This window comes from Carcharodon carcharias, chromosome 2, assembly GCF_017639515.1.
Source record: "Carcharodon carcharias isolate sCarCar2 chromosome 2, sCarCar2.pri, whole genome shotgun sequence".
NCBI classification, from domain to species: Eukaryota; Metazoa; Chordata; class Chondrichthyes; order Lamniformes; family Lamnidae; genus Carcharodon; species Carcharodon carcharias.
The window spans coordinates 18,759,528-18,779,677 of record NC_054468.1 but is presented as its reverse complement, the minus strand read 5'-3'; the positions used below and the strand labels follow the sequence as shown (position 1 = coordinate 18,779,677).

The 20,150-nt window shown below is 46.0% G+C and overlaps 1 protein-coding gene across 1 annotated transcript in view; it reads right to left on the bottom strand.

The window, feature by feature from the left end:
- The window catches only part of clrn1 (clarin 1), a 31,254-nt gene extending 19,454 nt beyond the window's left edge, over positions 1-11,800 (bottom strand). The window contains exon 1 of the mRNA XM_041181179.1: positions 11,523-11,800. Within this exon, the coding sequence (XP_041037113.1) occupies positions 11,523-11,775 (253 nt within the window). The 5' untranslated portion in view covers positions 11,776-11,800. The remainder of the gene's footprint in view (positions 1-11,522) is intronic.
- Positions 11,801-20,150: the final 8,350 nt, after the last annotated feature.

The window sequence follows — 20,150 nt, the reverse complement described above, 5'->3', positions numbered from 1 at the left end:
TCAGCAAATTCTTGATACTGGCTTTGAAAGACTTGGTAATAAAAATTAAGGTCATTTCTCAATCATCCTTCAGCATTCTATTGAGGATATGAAGCATACTGACTATAAGCATATCTGTTATGAGAACAAGAATCAGATCCATAGAGAAATTAACTCCCTGATTCCAGATGTGGAAACTGAATATGGTACAAATAATAAAATGATAGGGAGAGATTTAAAGATTGCTATAACCCATAGGCCTAAATCATTATTGTGAATGTAGAAATTACAACACAGGCATGAGCCATTTGGTCCAAACAGTCCTTGTTGGAGTTTATCATTCATATGATCTCCATTCCTAACGCTTGTTTACATACCCCTTTATTCTCCTTTCCTTCTGCTATCTTTTTAAAAATGTATTATTTCACAGGATGTGGGCATCACTGGCAAGGCCACTACACCGCCACCTATCCAGATGATTCCTAAATGTTGAATTTGGACAAAGGATTTCCCATTCTGTCCCCATAGCTTCTCAGGAAGTGTGGCATAAACTCCATCTATGCTGATGAATGAGAGTTTCTGGCACACTTCTGCTGAAGGTACGAGGGCAGAGTGTGAATACAGTTCAGAGAAGGTTACTAGGCTAATGCCTGGACTAGGAGGGTTATCTTATTAGGAAAGGTTGGACAGGCTGGGCATGTATCCACTGGAATCTAGAAGAGTAAGAGACAACTTGATTGAAACATATAAGATCCTGAGGGGTCTTGACAGGGTGGATGTGGAAAGGATGTTTCATCTTGTGGGAGAACCTAGAACTAGGGGTCACTGTTTAAAAATAAGGGGTCGCCCATTTAAAACTGAGATAAGGAGACATTTTTGCTCTCAGATGTTTGGGAGTCTTTGGAACTCTCTTCCTCAAAATGCAGTGGAAGCAGTGCCTTTGAATATTTTAAAGGAAGAACTAGATAGATTCTTTATAAGCAAGGGGTTGAAAGGCAATCAGAGGTAGATGGGAATGTGGGGTTGAGGTTAAATTCAAATCAGCCATGATCTTACTGGCTCAAGGGGCTGAGTGGCCTACTCCTGCTCCTAATTCTTATGTTCGTATGTAACTCCAAGTAAATTTCAAGCTGTGCTCTCTGCTTCAACCACAAGCTCTGGTTGTGCATTCGGCTGTCTTGCACCCCCCAGATTTCTGTTCTAAATCTCTTGCATTTAACCTTGTACCTTTGTCCACTGGTTTCAGACCTGTCAATCAATGGGAACAATCTGTATCTATCTACTCTGTCACATCTCTATCAAATCACCCCTTTATCACTGTCCCAGTAAAACCAGCCTCATTTGTTCAAGTTTGTCAGTCTATGGTATTACTGAGTGAAATGATTCACCACTAATCACTTCCAGAATTCCCTTATTGTATACTCGCTGCAATATATAAAGCCGTGGAATTTCTCAACTTCCTGCCTCCTTCATTTTCCTCAACTATGTGTTATGCTGCTGTGCAGTCCTATTTAGATGCCAAATAGCCATACTTTGTATGTGAACCTCGACCACTTGTTGCTCAGTAACTTCTTGAGAGAATCAATACTTTGGCCTGGCATTTCTGTTTGATTGTGCTTTTTTGCTGCAAGTAACTCAGTTGCGGTGAGTAACTCACTTGACTCCCCAGAGTCTGCCTACCATCTACAAGGCACAAGTCCGGAGTGTGATGGAATACTCTACAGCTGCCTGGACGAGTGCAACTCCAGGAAGCTTGACAATATCCAGAACAAAGCAGCCCGCTTGATTGGCACCCCAGCCACAAACATTCACTCCCTCCACCACCGACACACATTGGCAGCAGTGTGTACCATCTACACTGCAGGAACTCACCAACGCTCCTTAGACAGCACCTTGCAAACCAGCTACCATCTAGAAAGACAAGGGTGGCAGGTACATGAGAACGCCAGCTGGAATTTCCCCTCCAAGCCACCCACCATCCTGACTTGGAAATATATCATTGTTTCTTCACTGCTGCTGGATCAAACTCCTTCCTTAACAGCTTGGTGGGTGTATCTACACCACATGGACTGCAGCGGTTCAAGAAGGCAGCTCAGCACCACCTTCTCAAGGGCAATTAGGCGATGAGCAATAAATGCTGGGATAGTCAGCGATGCCCACATCCCATGAATGAATTTTAAAAAGTTCTCTGGCGGTGGTGTAACTGTTGCTCTCCCATTTCGGCATGGATAGTGCTTAGCAAACCAAAACACAGACTGTGAATCAAACGTGGGCTTTTCTGAGATAAAAGCAACATACTGCGGAGGCTGGAAATCTGAAATAAAGACAGACTGTGCTGGAAATACTCAGACGGTTAGGCAGCATCTGTGGAGGGAGAAACATGTAACGTTTCAGGCCGATGGCCCATTTGCAACTCGAAACGTTAATTCTGTTTCTCTCTCCACGGGTGCTGCCAGACCTGCTGAATATTTCTAGCAATTTCTGTTTTTACTTCTGGCTTTTCTGGTCTGTTTGCTGCTGCTGTGTAAAACTGGCACCTTCCAGTTCATTGGTTCCCTCAGACAGCCAGCGGGGATCAGGGGCTGGATTATCAGTTGCCGGCAGGGTCAGGGCCTGGTGTGGATGGGGCACTGAAAATCACAGTCCCTGGTGGACGTATTGGGATCCCGACACCTTGGGAAGAGTTTTGGATTTTAAATGGGATGGTGGGGGTGGGGGAGTAGGGGGAGGGAGTGGGGAAGTTGCCCAACACCGGTTGCCTCCCCCTTAAGCTCCTTAGGGAGCTTGTGAAAGGGGCTGACATGGATCAGGGTGGAAAGTTCCAAAAGTGCCTTGGATGAGTCCAACCAGCCTGTGTTATGCACATCAGTGCACGGCAGTCAGGCTTGCTGTGGGGCCCAAATAACTTTATTGGCAATGTTTTTTTAAATAAGTCTTTTGGGTCATCCAGAGCCAGCACAATGGCTGGCCCTTCCTTGCCGCATCTGCTTTCTTCCACTTTCCAGGAGATGCCTGCTCTCTTCATCAAGGCCTCTCATTGGGCACCAAGCTCACCTCCCAGCCAATTAGGCCACTTATACTTTTAAAAATAGCACCGCAAGCACAACGCAGCTCAGGCATTGCAGGGTCGGGACCCGGAATTCAGTCAGCTGCCCGAGTTGAAAGTCTGTTCACAGGAATCGCTGGGTACACGGCCACAGGCACAAACCCAGAAAATGCCACGTCAAAGTTGGCAACAGTCTTATGGTACTCGTTCTTTGCTATTCTTTGGGGGAGCATTTGGCTGTATTAAGCTGAAAGGAAACAAAGTGGTTCTTCAACGGGCAGATGGAGGAGGGATTGGGGATGGCACCAATTCTAGAGTCGTTTCATATAAAATAAAAACACAAAGTGCTGGAAAAACTCAGCAGGTCTGGCAGCATCTGTGGAGACAGAAACACACAGAGTTAACTCTTCTTTGGATTTCTCAGAAATCTTTTAATTCTTTTCAACTACAAGCTCATTGAAGAGGTTTTGGGGAAGGTAAGTACATGAAGAGAAAAAATTATTCGAGGTACAGGTAAAAAGCTGAGGAGTGGAACTAAGTGAGTTGTACTTAGAGAGAGCCAGCATGGACATGACTAGCCAAATGGCCTCCTCCTGTGTTGTAACCATTCTATGGGAAGAATTTTCCCCCCACCGGTGGGGGCGGGGAGTTCAGGAGCGGGCGCGTGCAGTCACGCCTCGGATCAGCGTCCCCGATTAGGGGCACGCCGCCATTTTATGTGGTAGGCCAATTAAGGCCCGCCCAGCATGACATCTGCTGTGCAGATGGGGTAGGGGGGATTCCCTAAGCCGAGAGCATGCTCTTTTGCGCATGAGCATGAAAGAGCTCATTCATCTCCCTGGGGCTAAGTGTTGCCTCAGGTAGATTGGCGCCAAATTCAAAAATGAAATGTAAAAAAATTAAATTTCCCTGAAATGTCCCAACTCATGTGACACTGTCACATTTTCTATCACCTGGGGTCCCATTAGAGCATTTTGTTTCCCTTATTCAACATAACTTTGATTTCTCATTAATTTGCTTTTAAATAGCCTTCGTAACAGCTCATTTGTAAGGGGCCATTATAACAGTGATGCTCATTGATTTACACCAACTTCATCTGTTTACACAGTGTGTCAAACAATCTGCTTGTCATGAATAAAGCTACGCTTCCTTATTTATTTTTTTTCAATGAACTTGTCTTGGTCTTACTCACAAATCACGCCAGGCTCATCAAATGTCATTATGCAAATAAGTGAACAATCTGCCTGAGTTTAAATGTGCCGACGAGCACAAAGTGAGAGTTGCCAGGCAGCTTAGGAGGCTGAACAACAAAGCAGGTCAAAGTCAGGCTGCCAACTAAATTTAATTTCTGCTCATCTAATGGTAGGAAGTTTTATTTTCCAAACTATTTTTCTGAAATCTCCATTTTCAACCAAAATAGAACGAAGGTCACAATTTCACAGCAACCTAACTAGCAGCATGCATTATAAGCACACAAATGGAGAATGTCAGTAGATTACTGAATAATGGAGATTGTGATCTTCACAGTGATATGGAAGAGATCATAAACAGTTTAAATCAAACCTTACCTTTTGATTAAGTGGACTTCTCTGAACCAAAAGATGGCTGCTACAGGTCACATGATTCACAAGTTGGCTACAGTTTCTGGAAATTTCCAACAGCTGCAACAGGACAACAGCTCAACCCTCATCCTTGTGGAATCTCACAGCTCTCATTGTGAGGACACATTACAATCAATGAAACCAGGGACCAGCAGAGGATCTGACTCATTAGCCTTGTCTCATAATAAAAGGAGAGCCATCAAAACTCATTATACCTGCAGAGGCACCAATAGATACTATCTATCTCTTAAGGTGAACATTGAATTTTGACCAAAGGCATAAAAACCACTTGTTAGCCTGAAACTGGCTTATTAATGGGCAACAAACATGACCTAAGCTTCTGGCCTTTGGAAGGTTTTAATATTACATTTCTAGACTCACAACTCAATCTGCTGTTTAACCTCCAGACTGCCAACAGCACAGCAGGACTCCACGCTGACCAACAGTCTGCTTCAAGTCTAAACCTCCTCAAAGCCTGTTTCTTTGGAAGACTCCTACCATTGCCTGCTAAACAGGCCAAGTCTCTGTATACCAACATCATCTCGCTCTGTCACCATCAACTCTAAAGGAATTCTGCAACACCTGTGTCAACTAGCTGAACCCTCCTTAACTCTAAATCTTCTATGAAGGAGCCCTCACTGGACTCTGATTCCGGCCTCTGGCAATCACGTGAACTGATACCCATACCTGTGGTTCTCTTTCTTTTAAGCAATTCATAGTTGTAAAAACTCCTCTTTCCTATCTTCTTATTTTGTCTTTGTGTGTGTGTATGATGTTTTGACTATCCTCCGTGTTTGAATAAACAATACTTATAAAGAGATTTTGCTGCAAGTTACTTTAAAAACTGACCTCGTAAACTGAAGGTTTGGAGAAATACACCACAGCCTGTTTAAAAAAATTAAAGCACCTCTGCTTACAGACAGGTGGTGAGTAAATAAAGGAGTTCAGGTTTTCCTCTTTCTCGGGTCCGTAACAATAGCCTTTGCAACAAGTAATATTCCATCAGCCAAAACTCTGTAAACTCATACAAATGTACGATGCACTGTTTATCAAAACATCTGTCCTAAGAATTATTATTAACTGATGAAAAGTGCCAACTTGTTATAAAATTGACTATTTGCACTAAAATTAGATATAATTGATGCAATTGGAAGCATAACGTTCAACATTTTTTTAATGACCTGCACAGCCTAAAGAACAGTGCGGTAAATGCACTGTGCTATAGAATATTAGTCCACAGACTAGTATGTAGAACAGGAACAAAGAAAAGCAAACAAAAGGTCATTAACTCCTCTAAAAAGAAATTGTATAAATAGTCATTTGGTGTTGCTGAAAAGAGACATGTTGAAGCTTTTTGTCTTGCACTCATCAGGACATCACTAGAAATCAACACAATGGGAAAGCAACAATTAATACTGTATGAGAAGAGAGTGCTGATTGGCTAGCAATGGACTCTGATTGGTAGAGGTGTTGCCATGGGGAATGCACCAGTGATGGTGACTGACAGTTAACTGCCAAACATTGTTGAAATTTAGACCAGGCAGCTTGACCCTGATTGGTCATGGCATTGCCCTGAGGAATGAGTCAGCAAATGGCTGCCACTTATTTTGTTCAGCTGAAACGGGCACAATGTGTGTACATGTTCTTTCTGTCTGCAATGAACAGAGCCCTGTGTATTAATATATGTAGCTTCCAGTACAGGCAAGTGCACCACACTGCGAGCCCAACTGATAATCTTAAATTGGTTGTCAGCATAATTCTTAGTACACTGAGGATTATTTAGCAAATGTTGTCCAATCACGGAATTACGTATAATGTTGGACGCTGTGTTTTGAGTTTTGCGAGCGCGGGCTGGTTGGGCATGGTCTGTACCTCGCCCATTGCGAACAGCAGCTGGGACATGCTGTTTGATACGATCCAGTCTTTAGGACATACAGCTTACCTAGCATCACGCTGGCACTAAAATTCACATACCCACATTACTCAACTGCGTGATAGGCAGAATGTCTTTTTGGCTTGACAGCAGCATACTGTTAATGGCGAATACCACTCGTGTTGCTACTGCATAGTAGCAGCGTGAAAGAGCTAGCTTCATCTGTTGCTCAAATTTTTGAGATACCTTGCCCTTCCAGGGTAGTCTGAGGTAGACAGGACATTTTGCAGGGTCACAAGCGATGGCCTTAGACCTGTTCATGAGTTTGCATGAGATACAATATGAAATGATATGATCAGGGGAGCCATTATCCCGCAGGATGCCTTTTACTGAGCCCTAATTCAGCATCAAGCTTGCATGGTGAGCAAATGGCTCGAGCTCTATTTACAAGATTGCCAATAAGACCAATCATAGTGTGAGCAACTGTAAGAGTCCCAATGTATATATTGACCAGTGAAGGTAGGGTTGCAGTAGACCATGGTAGAGAACCTCCGGCAGATTTCTCAATTAGTACATCTAGGAAGGGGAGTTAATTTGACTGCTCCATTTCAAAGGTGAATTTGAGTGCAGGATGGAGCCCATTAAGACCTGCAAGGAAATTATTACATGCTGCTGTGGAAGGGCAAGGTATGTCAAAAATTTGAGTAGCAGGTGAAGCTAGCTGTTTCACGCTGCTGCTATGCAGGAGCAACATGAGTGATACTTGCCACAAACAGGATGCTGCCATCAAGCATATCACACAAATGAGTAATGTGGTATATGAATTTCAGTGCTAGTGTGATGCTAGGTATGTACGCCATACGTCCCAAAGACAGGTTGTATCAAACAGCATGTCCTAGCCACTGTTTGCAACGGGCAAGGCACAATCCGTACCCAATCAGCCCGTGCTTGCAAAAGTCAAAACACAGTGTCTAACATTAGATGTGATTCTGTGATTGGACAACATTCGCTAAATAATCCTCAAGTGTGCAATGAATTACGATGACAACCAATTTAAGATCGTTCGTTGGGCTCACAGTGTGGTGCATTTGTGTGTCCTGGAAGCTACATATATTAATACTCAGGCCCTGTTCTTTGCAGACAGAAAAAACATGTACACACATTGTGCTTGTTTCAGCTAAACAAAATAAGTGGCAGTCATTCGCTGACTCATTTCTCAGGGCAATGCCTTGACCAATCAGGATCAAGCTGCCTGGTCTAAATTTCAACAACGTTTGGCAGTTAACTGTCAGTCACCATCACTGGTGCATTCCCCATGGCAACACCTCTACCAATCAGAGTCCTCTTGCCAACCAATCACCACTCTCTTCTCATACAGTATAACTTGTTGTTTTCCCTTATATTGGTATTCTTGTGAAGTGCCCTGATGAGTGCAAGACAAAAAGCTCTTTTATCTGTGATTGTATAAATATTGGCAGGGAATGGATTGGAGGCTCCCATGGTACACCCAAACTGATATGTTTCATTCCAATATTGTTATAAAGTCTGCCACACCAAAATTTTTCAACTAGGGATATAAGAAACTAACACATGATTGTAAACAGAGGATGATTGAAGCTAAAGGATGATATGAAGTCAGATATAGATTTTCTCTCCAAGTAAGAAAGACTGAATTGTCATATGCATTTCAGACACCTATGAGTTATACTGGTCTTTCCAAGGACGAAGGGAAAAATACTATCACAACTACTGCAGGCAAGGGTGGATTATATTGCTTTCTTGCCTAGTGAATTAATGTTTTAATACTTCACTTTGCGACTGATATAAAAAAACCCTGGTTAGACAACACCTGGACTATTGTGTTCAGTTCTTAGGAAGGATATGTTATCCTTCTGCGCTTCTACACAAACAGGTTGGTCAAAGTTTGGAACTCTTTTCCATAAATGATGCTATACCAATTGTTAATTTAAAATTTGAGATCTATAGACTTTTGTTAACCAAAGGTTGCATAGAGATAGGTCACAAATCAACCATGATCTCATTGAATAGAAGAACAGGTTTGAGGGGCTGAATGGCCTACCCCTGTTCCTATGTTCCTACATGCCACTTCTCATCCCTTGTTATCTTACTTAAAATGTGTGTATGAGTTTTATAGTGTAGTCCCAGCTGGAACGGATCATTATTTGGGCTCTGATATGTCTACTAATAAAAGTTTAGCAAATGATATTGGACATTCAGAACTTATACTGACAGCACTGCTGCTCCTGTATTCTAATTTAGGATAACATAATAATATACATGAGCCAAAATAATCATTCCTGATGCAGAATTCATTCATATATTAAAGTGAGAAATAGTCAGTTCACACCTGGGAAATATCTTTTCCAAATATGAAATATGATTAATATGATTGAGGGGTACATCAATATTTTAGTTTAAATAACAAAATCCTGGCTTCATCTGCTGGTGACTTTAAATGATGAAGCGAATGTTGGCATAAATTTAAATTGGTTGTGCACCAATTTAAAACACTATTACAAAGGAATTACTTATTTAAAGAATGCCAAATGTTTGGAGTGTTTTTCCAGGCTGGACGTTTGAGCCAAAAACATGAAGGACATTTCTAATGCAGCTGGATGCTCTAATGGAGAGTTAGGGTCTTAGAGCGATGGGATTGGTTGGGTCGAATGGCAGTTTGATTCATTTGGTATCCCCCTTGCATGTAAGTCAGAACATTATGGCTTCCAGCCTCTGTGCAGAACTAGAGCACAGTTGAAACTGAGGAAGCACTATATTGTCAGAGACGCCATTCTTTTGAATGAGATACTAAGCGAGACCTTACCAAATGTGATGCCTTGGATGTCTAAGATCCTATTCTACTGGTTGAAGAAGATTAGAGAGTTACTTTGGTCAACAGTCCTCCCATTGACAACAGATTTACAGTTATCCATTTTATTACTGCTTAAGTGGCAGTGTTGTGTGCAAAATAGGCACCAAGGTTGCCTGTACTGACTGCAATTCAAAATGACCTGAGGGATATAATGCAGAGCCACATAAATGCAAGACCGTTCACATAGATGGTGCTCCTTTTGAGATATACTTTAACTACTAGGTTTACAAAACAGAATGATTGCTGATGCTGGGGTTTGTTGATTTTTTTTTGAATAATGCAGCAAGCCCAATCACCATTGGCTCACAATGACCTGACCAATCTGGAGGGATCACTAGCACATGGACTGAGTGACCTCTCTGATTTCCTCTGAGACTTTAGTTAACCGATTCATAAATTTCAAGGAAAGCTTTCCCTTCATTAAAAACCAAACTCGAGGGATTTGCCTGTGAGCTGCCAATTCCGCATCATGTTCCTATGCCTCCAAGCCTAATGGTCTTTATTGCCTCTAGCACTAAATTACTCGAAAGGGAATAGCTTTCCTGAGTGATATGAATTTCGATGACCTGTGAACATCTGCTTGGCATTTCCAATGCAATTCTAAAGTCAATTTGGTGACCTCAGTTTACTGAATTAAGTACTTTGTCACAACACTGTTGTAACCTTTCTCCCAACTTAATGGATGCACTCAGGCACATGTCAATGAAGAATTTTTTTAAAAAGGATATTTTCATCCAAAGGAATAACATGCTTTACCTTGACTTTGCTGATAGTAGAACTGTTATTTTGCTACAGACAATGTGGCAAAGTAAAAATACATTTCTAAAAAAAACAATTTTTCTAAACCGATTAAAATAAAAGCAACAGTGAAAATTATAGGATATGATGGGAAATTGCATTTGATAGCAGTCCAGATTTGTGAGATGAAAGTCCATTCTCTCTGACTGGTGTAATGAATTTATGCAGGATCACTCCAGTTTCTAGGGGCAGGGGAGGGGGTGGGAGGGCGGGGGAACAAACGGCGGGGGAACAAGTCCACAATACAAAACAGCTCAAAATTCAGCATGGAGTTGACTTAGAAAGGACACAAGGATGATTGGTTAGAGAAATGGAAATGACATGCTGGTGGAATGAAGAAGGGATGATGGAATTCACATGCTAAGGATGGGGCGATGGGGTGAGGGATATAAACCCTGGCTGCCTAGCAGAAACCCAGTGGGTGGGCAGCTAAAATTCCCCCAGGTTACTTACCCACAGGAAAGTCACCTGGATCCCATTATTGCCGCTATTTAACGGCCGCTTCTGGACTGGTGTCTAAGTCACCCATCCAAAGGCAGCTAGGACTTAAATCACACAAGTTAACTGGTGTCTGATCAGGTCCGGACAATGATTGTAGCCATCACAATTGCCCTCTCAAATGAAAACCAACATGAGAAGGTTTGGAAAGCTGAAGAGGCTCCCCCTCCCCCCACCAAGTAGATTTGATACTTTCTGATCTGGAGCCTAGAGCAGTAGGACCGTGTAGGGCCCATACGAGAGTTGCCCTGTATGCACCCCATAACAATGCACCATACCCCCAGCCACTCGACAGTGAGACAGTCCAGAAACCCCTTCCCGCAAATACCCGAGCGTCAGTGGGCAACCACCTGCTGCCCAAATTTCCAGAAGCCGGCAGCTTGTAACAGGTGGAAATTGGGTGGGTTGCATGTTAATGAGGCCTGATGGTTAAAATGGCGAATCCCTCCCCTGCATGTAGCATTGAAAGGCCTTCGGTTATTCTTAACCTTTCATTTGGAACTATCTGTCTTATGAAATTTGACGCTGAACCTGGAAGAAATGTCAACTCCTGGGCAAATACCTCACCTGGCGAAGGCTATACCAGGACTCAGCAACAGGGCAGTGCCCCATATGGATCAAGTGGCACTAGTTTTTAGGCATAAGTAAAATTCCCCACCCTATGAGATGGAAGTACCGGTTTCTGACTGGTACTTCGGTAAATGCATTCCACAGCTCTCTTCACTCATTTCAGGAAAACTGGCAGGTGAATTGCTAACATTTGCACTGAGTGGTACCATCTGAGGTCCTGCCAAGGAACAGGATTCTTAATCGTAGCGCGGAATTGTGTGTACCCACATGTAATCTGAAAACTCCTTCCTCCCAGACCACATTCCCGGAGCCTCCGTCCTTGGAACAGCCCGTACTGGATCTGCCCGATGAATTTTTCCAGCTCTGTTCCAGACGCGTTGACGAGTTGAGCTCCTGTCTTGCACAGGAGTGTGCCCTCGACCCAGGACGGAGTGCCTAGGGACACAGCCGCGCTCAGGGCAGAGACCAAGCTCAACAAGCCGCCCCCGCAGAAAGTCGCCCTCTTCTGTCGATTCGGCATCTTAACCCTCCGGCCCTCGAGTTTTCCCCCAAACTCTTGCGGCGAGACAAAGGATACGCCACCGTCCAGTTAAATATTTTATCACAGAGTCTCCCTTGTCCACCAGCAGGAGAATCTCATTCTGACCGCACCAGCAGCTATTTCCAATCAAAAATGTTTCTCTCCGGTTATTTTTTTCTACAGGGGGTGGGTGGGGGGGGGGGGGGATAGTGGGGGCGCTTACAAACTCCAGTCAAACATTACAGCAATACTCCAGGAGTTAGCTGGAGTTCCCAAACCTTGTCCCCGCCGCCAGCGGGTTGCAACAACAGGGTCTTATATTACATCGAGACACCTCTCTCTCTCTCTCTCTCTCTCCTGTGTAATGTGATAAGGTCGCTTTATCCCTCTCTCCTCCTCCCAGTCGCAGCCCCGTCCGCAACCTGATTGGACCAGTGACCCAGAGCTGTCCTCGTTCACACAGAAGATGCTCATAGATATAAAATGGCACTGGAGGCAGATCTGATTAACAATGTTATTGTGACCCAGGAACAACACCCGACGCCCCCCCAACCCCACTCCATCTCTCCCAGACTCACACATCCCAACTCCCACCTTCCCCAGGTTCACACATTCCCCCACCCCCCTACCTCTCCCAGGCTCACACCCTACTCCCACCTCCCCCACCCCACCCTCCACTCCCACCTCCCCCCTCCCCCAGGCTCACACACCCCACTCCCCCCTCCCCCCTCCCCCCAGACTCACAAACCCCACTCCCCCAGGCTCACACACCCCACTCCCCCCTCCCCCCAGACTCACAAACCCCACTCCCCCAGGCTCACACACCCCACTACCCCCTCCCCCCAGACTCACAAACCCCACTCCCCCAGGCTCACAAACCCCACTCCCCCCTCCCCCAGGCTCACACACCCCACTCCCCCAGGCTCACACACCCCACTACCCCCTCCCCCAGGCTCACACACCCCACTCCCACCTCCCCCCAGACTCACAAACCCCACTACCCCCTCCCCCCCAGGCTCACACACCCCACTACCCCCTCCCCCAGGCTCACACACCCCACTACCCCCTCCCCCAGGCTCACACACCCCACTACCCCCTCCCCCCCAACTGCTCCCTCCCCCTCCACTCCCACCTCCCCCCTCCCCCAGACTCACAAACCTCACTCCCACCTCCCCCAGGCTCACACACCCCACTACCCCCTCCCCCCCAACTGCTCCCTCCCCCTCCACTCCCACCTCCCCCCTCCCCCAGACTCACAAACCTCACTCCCACCTCCCCCAGGCTCACACACCCCACTACCCCCTCCCCCCAACTGCTCCCTCCCCCTCCACTCCCACCTCCCCCCTCCCCCAGACTCACAAACCTCACCCATCTCCCCCAGGCTCACACACCCCACTACCCCGTCCCCCCCAACTGCCCTCTCCCCCCCTCCACTCCCACCTCCCCCTCCCCCAGACTCACACACCCCACTCCCACCTCCCCCAGACTCACACACCCCACTCCCACCTCCCCCAGACTCACACACCCCACTCCCCCCTCCCCCCTCCCCCCAGGCTCACAAACCCCACTCCCCCAGGCTCACACACCCCACTCCCCCCTCCCCCCAGACTCACAAACCCCACTCCCCCAGGCTCACACACCCCACTACCCCCCTCCCCCCAGACTCACAAACCCCACTCCCCCAGGCTCACAAACCCCACTCCCCCCTCCCCCAGGCTCACACACCCCACTCCCCCAGGCTCACACACCCCACTACCCCCTCCCCCAGGCTCACACACCCCACTCCCACCTCCCCCCAGACTCACAAACCCCACTACCCCCTCCCCCCAGGCTCACACACCCCACTACCCCCTCCCCCAGGCTCACACACCCCACTACCCCCTCCCCCAGGCTCACACACCCCACTACCCCCTCCCCCCAACTGCTCCCTCCCCCTCCACTCCCACCTCCCCCCTCCCCCAGACTCACAAACCTCACTCCCACCTCCCCCAGGCTCACACACCCCACTACCCCCTCCCCCCAACTGCTCCCTCCCCCTCCACTCCCACCTCCCCCCTCCCCCAGACTCACAAACCTCACTCCCACCTCCCCCAGGCTCACACACCCCACTACCCCCTCCCCTCAACTGCTCCCTCCCCCTCCACTCCCACCTCCCCCCTCCCCCAGACTCACAAACCTCACCCATCTCCCCCAGGCTCACACACCCCACTACCCCGTCCCCCCCAACTGCCCTCTCCCCCCCTCCACTCCCACCTCCCCCTCCCCCAGACTCACACACCCCACTCCCACCTCCCCCAGACTCACACACCCCACTCCCACCTCCCCCAGACTCACACACCCCACTCCCCCCTCCCCCCAGACTCACACACCCCACTCCCACCTCCCCCAGACTCACACACCCCACTCCCACCTCCCCCAGACTCACACACCCCACTCCCCCCTCCCCCCAGACTCACAAACCTCACTCCCACCTCCCCCAGACTCACACACCCAACTATCCCCTCCCCCCAACTGCCCTCTCCCCCCTCCACTCCCACCTCCCCCAGACTCACACACCCCACTCCCACCTCCCCCAGACTCACACACCCCACTACCCCCTCCCCCCAACTGCCCTCTCCCCCCTCCACTCCCACCTCCCCCTCCCCCAGACTCACCCCACTCCCCCTCCCTCCTCCACTTCCCCCTCCACTCCCATCTCCCCCAGACTCACACATCCCACTCCCTCCACTCCCACCTCCCCCTCCACTTACCCCCTCCACTTCTACCTCCTCCAGACTCACAAACCCCCCTCCCCCAGGTCACACACCCCGCCTCAACCCCCCACCTCCCTCCCCCTCCCCCTCCCTCCCCGGCTCCCTCAGGCTCACTAATGAACCCTGGGAAACACACCATCAATAAGATGTCTCCCTTTCAAATGTTAATTCGAATTTGACCCGTGGGACTATGACTTCCAGTCACATTAGCTGCGGGATTTCAGGTCAATTTCACACATTCGCTAAAAAGTTGCAAGTCAATTCACACATTCCGAGCAGATTTAAAGTGAATCTGTTTCAAATAAACTTCTAAAAAAGAAAATTAAAACCCAATCGGGGGTGGGGGGGGGGGGGGGTTAAGTTTGAATGGCGAACGTTCACCGAAGCTTCTCAAAAGGGAAACATCCTCAAGAAATACTGTTGGGAGGGGGATAAACAGGCGCAAATTACAAATGGTCACAAAGGAAGCCCTGACATCTTGACCCGAAAGCAGAAGTTTCCACGTGTTTCCCTCCATTGTTTCGGCTCAGCGAGTTGCGATGTTCAGGAATGCTTGAATGGATGGTGGAAGCAGATTCACAAAGTGACTTTCCAAAGGGAATTCGATGACCTACTTGTAAAGCAGCAAATTGTTAGGGCTCATGGGGATAGGGCAAAGGGATGAGGCTGATTGGATAGCTCTTTGAAGCAGCCTGCATGGGCACGATGGGCTGAATGGCCCCCTCTTCTGTCAGATTCAAAGACATGAGATTTGGGTCCTGAGGTCCAATCTTAGACTTGGCTTAGATCGTTTGAGAACTAAAGTGGTGGAAGGCAACCACATTTGAGCCTTAAAAAATCTAGTGGTGGAGGTCACATGCAGGTCTAATGAAGCTTCGTGAGAACCTGCATAGGGCACACACAGCCGTGGTACGCAGGTGGTGGAGAGAGTGCATGCTTAAGCTGGTGGATGGGGTACCGATCCAGCCTTATCCTGGATAACATTGTGCTTCTTGAGTGATCTGCACCCATTCCAGGCACGTGGAGAATGTTCCTTCACACTCCTGACTGCTAGCTTATCAATGGTAGAGAGATTTTGGGGAGTCAGGTGAATGACTCCCTGCAGAATACCCAGTCCTGATCTTCTCCGGTTGCCAGGGCGTTTATGTGGCTGATCCAGTTCAGCTTTTGCACAATAGTGACCCGTGGATACTGACACCACCTTCTTTGTACCAGACGGACTGGAGAATTACCAAGCTGTTCCCTGTGCAATTCCTAGCAGCCCTTCCTATATATATATATATATATATATCCAACAGATCTCTACCTGCTGGCTCAGGCTTACCGCAAAATCTTCTGCTCCCCCAAATTTCTGAAGCTGCGATAAAAGGGAACGCAGGGTCAATGCGTGAACGTCAGCCACATGAATAAGCAAACTGCATTTTCCTGGGATTGATTGTGACGCCATTCCTTCTGTAGCTTCTCTGTGGGAGTGTGTCACCTCACTGCCACATCAAGTGTGTTGTGTGCTGTGTAGCAATCTTCATTTAAAATAGGATTCTTACCCCCCCCCCCCCCCCCACCCCCCCAGCAGAGAGATGAAGCTTTCACTCCATTGATCTGAGCAAGAATCAAACTTAAATCCCAGCGGAGGGTGAACTGATAAAGTGTTTCTGTGCACTGCTCGCATGGTCTCTTGAACTGCCAATGTTTGCCTGAAATTAGATTATTGAGAATTAGTGAGACATGAGCTGAGCTCCAAAAAGAGACTGGATAGACACTTTTAAAGCACAAAATCACTGATCTTGCATGGTTAAGTCATCACTCCTACAGGCGAGTATTTAATGGAGTGTCCACTTGCCTCTCAGCGAAGTGCAAGCTGCCGAGTTTGATAAATGAAGCTTTACTGCCAAGTGATAAACAGCCACAATCAGGGAAATAAGCAAACCTCTCAAACTTGTGCCATACGGACTACGCGGGATTCTGCATTTTAACAAGTTATTGTTTAATTTGATGGTGCAATACTCCTGTATGTCATTCATACTCCTGATAGACGGTAGAAGATACCAGCGTCAATAATGAATGTTATTTGAAGTCTGGTAAAGCACCGTGCATTTGCTTACTTGCGAAATATACTGCTGCATATACACCAATGTTTTTACGTGCACAGGGAAGAAATTTAATTTAGGACTGAGATGAGGAGAAATTTCTTCAATCAAAGGGTTGTGGATCTTTGGAATGCTCTGTACCAGAGAGTTGTGGATTCTCCGTCACTGAATATATTTATGGCTGAGATGGACAGATTTTTAGTCTCACTGGCAATCAAAGGATATGGAGAACGGGTGAGAAATTGGAGTTGAAGCCCAAGATCAGCCATGATCAATCAGGCTGGATGGTGGACCGGGCTTGACGGACCATATGGACTACTCCTGCTCCTATTTCATATGTTGTTATGTTTTACTTTCTTTATAAAGGTAGTCATTAAGCATTTTGTTCAGGATAGGTAAGTTCTGCATAATTGTGGGGGACTTGTACAGCACAACAAAATGTTTTCACTTTAAGGTTGGCATCTAATAAATACTCTTAGAAAAAGTGAACTTAGCTGGTATTTCAGTTGGTGTAGGTGTGAAACTAAGCTATATCAACCAGGAAGCTTTGATTCTTTGTCAGTACTGAGTAATAGATGGGCCAACAGCTGAGGTGTGGCTCAGTGAGTGTGAGAATATATCTATTAGAAAATGAGTATCTATAAAGACTACTTAGTGGATTAATTTTAATCCTCATGTAAAATTTTGTGTGTCACATGTGGGCAACTTTGTCTTCTGCTGTGACAACCCCAAGGGCAGGATTTTTACCTCGTCGGGTGGGCATGGCAGGTGGACCCAGGAGCGGCCGTGAAACTGACCACTGCCCGCGATTGGGCCCCGATCGCGATTTCACGCTGGCTGGCCAATTAACAGCCAGCCAGCGTGAATCGCACACCGAAACGCTCAGTGCTGCCAGGGTGGTGGGGGGGGGGGGGGGGTGAGGGAGGGTGCGGAGGAGGGCAAGGGCAGAAGTCAGCACATGCATGTGGGTGCACTCAGTGAAAGCTCCACGAAGGCACAGAGCTGCCTCAGGGAGCTGAAGATTTTTAACATGAAAAATAAAGAATGGAAAAATAAGAAAAACATGTCCCCTCATGTGACTCTGTCACATGAGCAGGGACTTGTTAAAATGAGTTTTAAAAGTTTTTTTTTAAATCACTGGTTGAAACCCCATCCGGCCATGGATGCAGTTTCGCAAAAAATGGTCTATTTGCCCGCCTGCCAATCGAACATTCGGACGGGCAGTGAAAAATTCAGCTCAATTAAATGATTAAAGGCCTTAATAGGCCTCTTAATTGTTGTCGGGTGCACTGCTGCCTCTCATGCACACCCACTAAGCAAAATATCATGAGAGTGCACGATGACAGCGGGACGCTCACCCAACATTATCGTGCACTATTTTACTCCCAGCCAGGTTGGGTGCGCACCCACCCGATAAGGGAAAAATTCTGCGGCAAATGTTGGAAAGCCTTCCAACACGCATTGTTTTAGACCATATATGCATAGACAGGATCAGGAAAGAGTTTCTGCTGGGGGAGTATGAGCAGCTAGGGACCAAATTAAAAAGCAGAGCTACAAAGGTGATAAATTCTGGAAAACTTCCTGAGCCATGTGTAAATTGGAATTTGCTAAATAAGATCAGAGAGTTGAATGTGATTGTTGTGGGAGAAAGGGCTTTTGATGCATGGGACACTGTACCATTACTGTGGAAAGAGGAAGCTGTACCATTGGTCTTCAACAATGCTGGGATCAGTGTACTGGTTAATTGTATAACTAGGGCTGTAGAAACTAAAGAGTGGGTGAAGATTCACTTGACGAGAGATCTGAAAAGTTAAAGAGAAATTAGTAGGCAACAGTGCAGGGTGGTGATACAGGTAATGATAACCAGAGTGCGACAGGAAGGGACAGAATGTGCAAACATAAGAGTGCATCAGCAAATAAGTTCAAGGTAGGGGAAAAATTATAAAAAGGCAGAATTAAAGACTCTTTATTTGAATGCAAACAGCATTTGTAACAAGCTAGATGAATTGATAGCACAAATGAAAATAAATGAGTATGATATGATAGCCTTAACAGAGATGTGGTTGCAAGGTGACCAAGGCTAGGACCTGAATATTCCAGGATATTTGACATTTTGGAAGGACAGGAAGAAAAGAAAAGGAGCCTGGGTAGCTCTGTTAGTAATGGATGAGATCAGTACAGGAGTGAGAAATTATCTTGGTTTGGAAGATCAAAATGTAGAATCAGTTTGGATGGAGATAAGAAATAGCAAAGGGAAGAAATCAGTGTTGAGAGTGGTATATATGCATAGAACAAAGTATAAATCAAGAAATAATGGAGTTTTGGAAGAAATGTACTGCAATAATTGTGGGAAATTTTAATTTTCATATGCTGTAAATTTGGACAAATTAAAGTGGCAAAAGTAGCCTGGAGGATGAGTTCATTGAGTGTATCCGAGCCTGTTTCTTAGACCAATACATTCTGTAACCAACCAGGGGACAGGCTATTTTAGATATGGTAATATGTAATAACACAGGATTAATTAATGACCTCATAGTGAATGACCGTCTAGCTATGATTGATCATAACATGAATGAATTTCGCATTCAGTTTGAGGTTGAGAAATTTGGGTCTGAAACTAGTGTCTTAAACTAAATAAAAGCAATTACAAGGATATAAAGCCAGCATTGTCTAAAAGTAGAACATGAAAGTAGGTTTAAAGGTAAGATAGTAGAGAAGCAGTGGCAGACATTTAAGGTGATATTTCATATATTAACTCTCAACAAAGATATATTCATTGAAGAAGAAAGACTTTATGAGAAGGATGCACTATCCATAGCTAACAGACGGTATCAAATTGAAGGAAAAGATGGACAATTTTGCAAAGATTAGTGGTAGGCTAGAAGATTGGGAAAATTTCAGAAACCAGCAAAGGACAGCTGAAAAAAATAAAGAGGGAGAAATTGGAGTATGAAAGAAAGCTAGCAAGAAACATAAAATCAGACAGTGAAAGCTACTAAAGTATTTTAAAAGGAATAGAAGAGCAAAAATGAATGTTGGTCTCTTTGAGCACGAGACTGGGGAATTAATAATGGGAAACAAGGAAATAGCAGAGATGTTGGGCAAATATTTTGTGTCTGTCTTCACAACAGAAGACACAAAAAGCATCTCAAGAATAGTAGCAAAGCAGGGAGCAAAAGAACAGGAGGAACATAAAACAATCACAAGCACTGGAGAAATTGTACCAAAGAAGCTAATGGAATTTAAGGCTCATAAATCTGTACCCTAGGGTCTTAAAGGAAGTTGCCTCAAAGCTAATGGATGCATACAGGGGAGGTGACATAGTTGCTGGACTCATAATCCAGAGACTGAGGGTAATGTTCTGGGGACCTGGGTTTGAATCCTGCTACAGCAGATGGTGGACTTTGAATTCAATAAATGTCTAGAATGAAACCATTGTTGATTGTTGTAAAACCCATCCTTTTGGGAAGGAAATCTGCTGTCCTTACCTGCTCTGGCCTACATGTGACTCTAAACCCACAGCAATGTGGTTGAC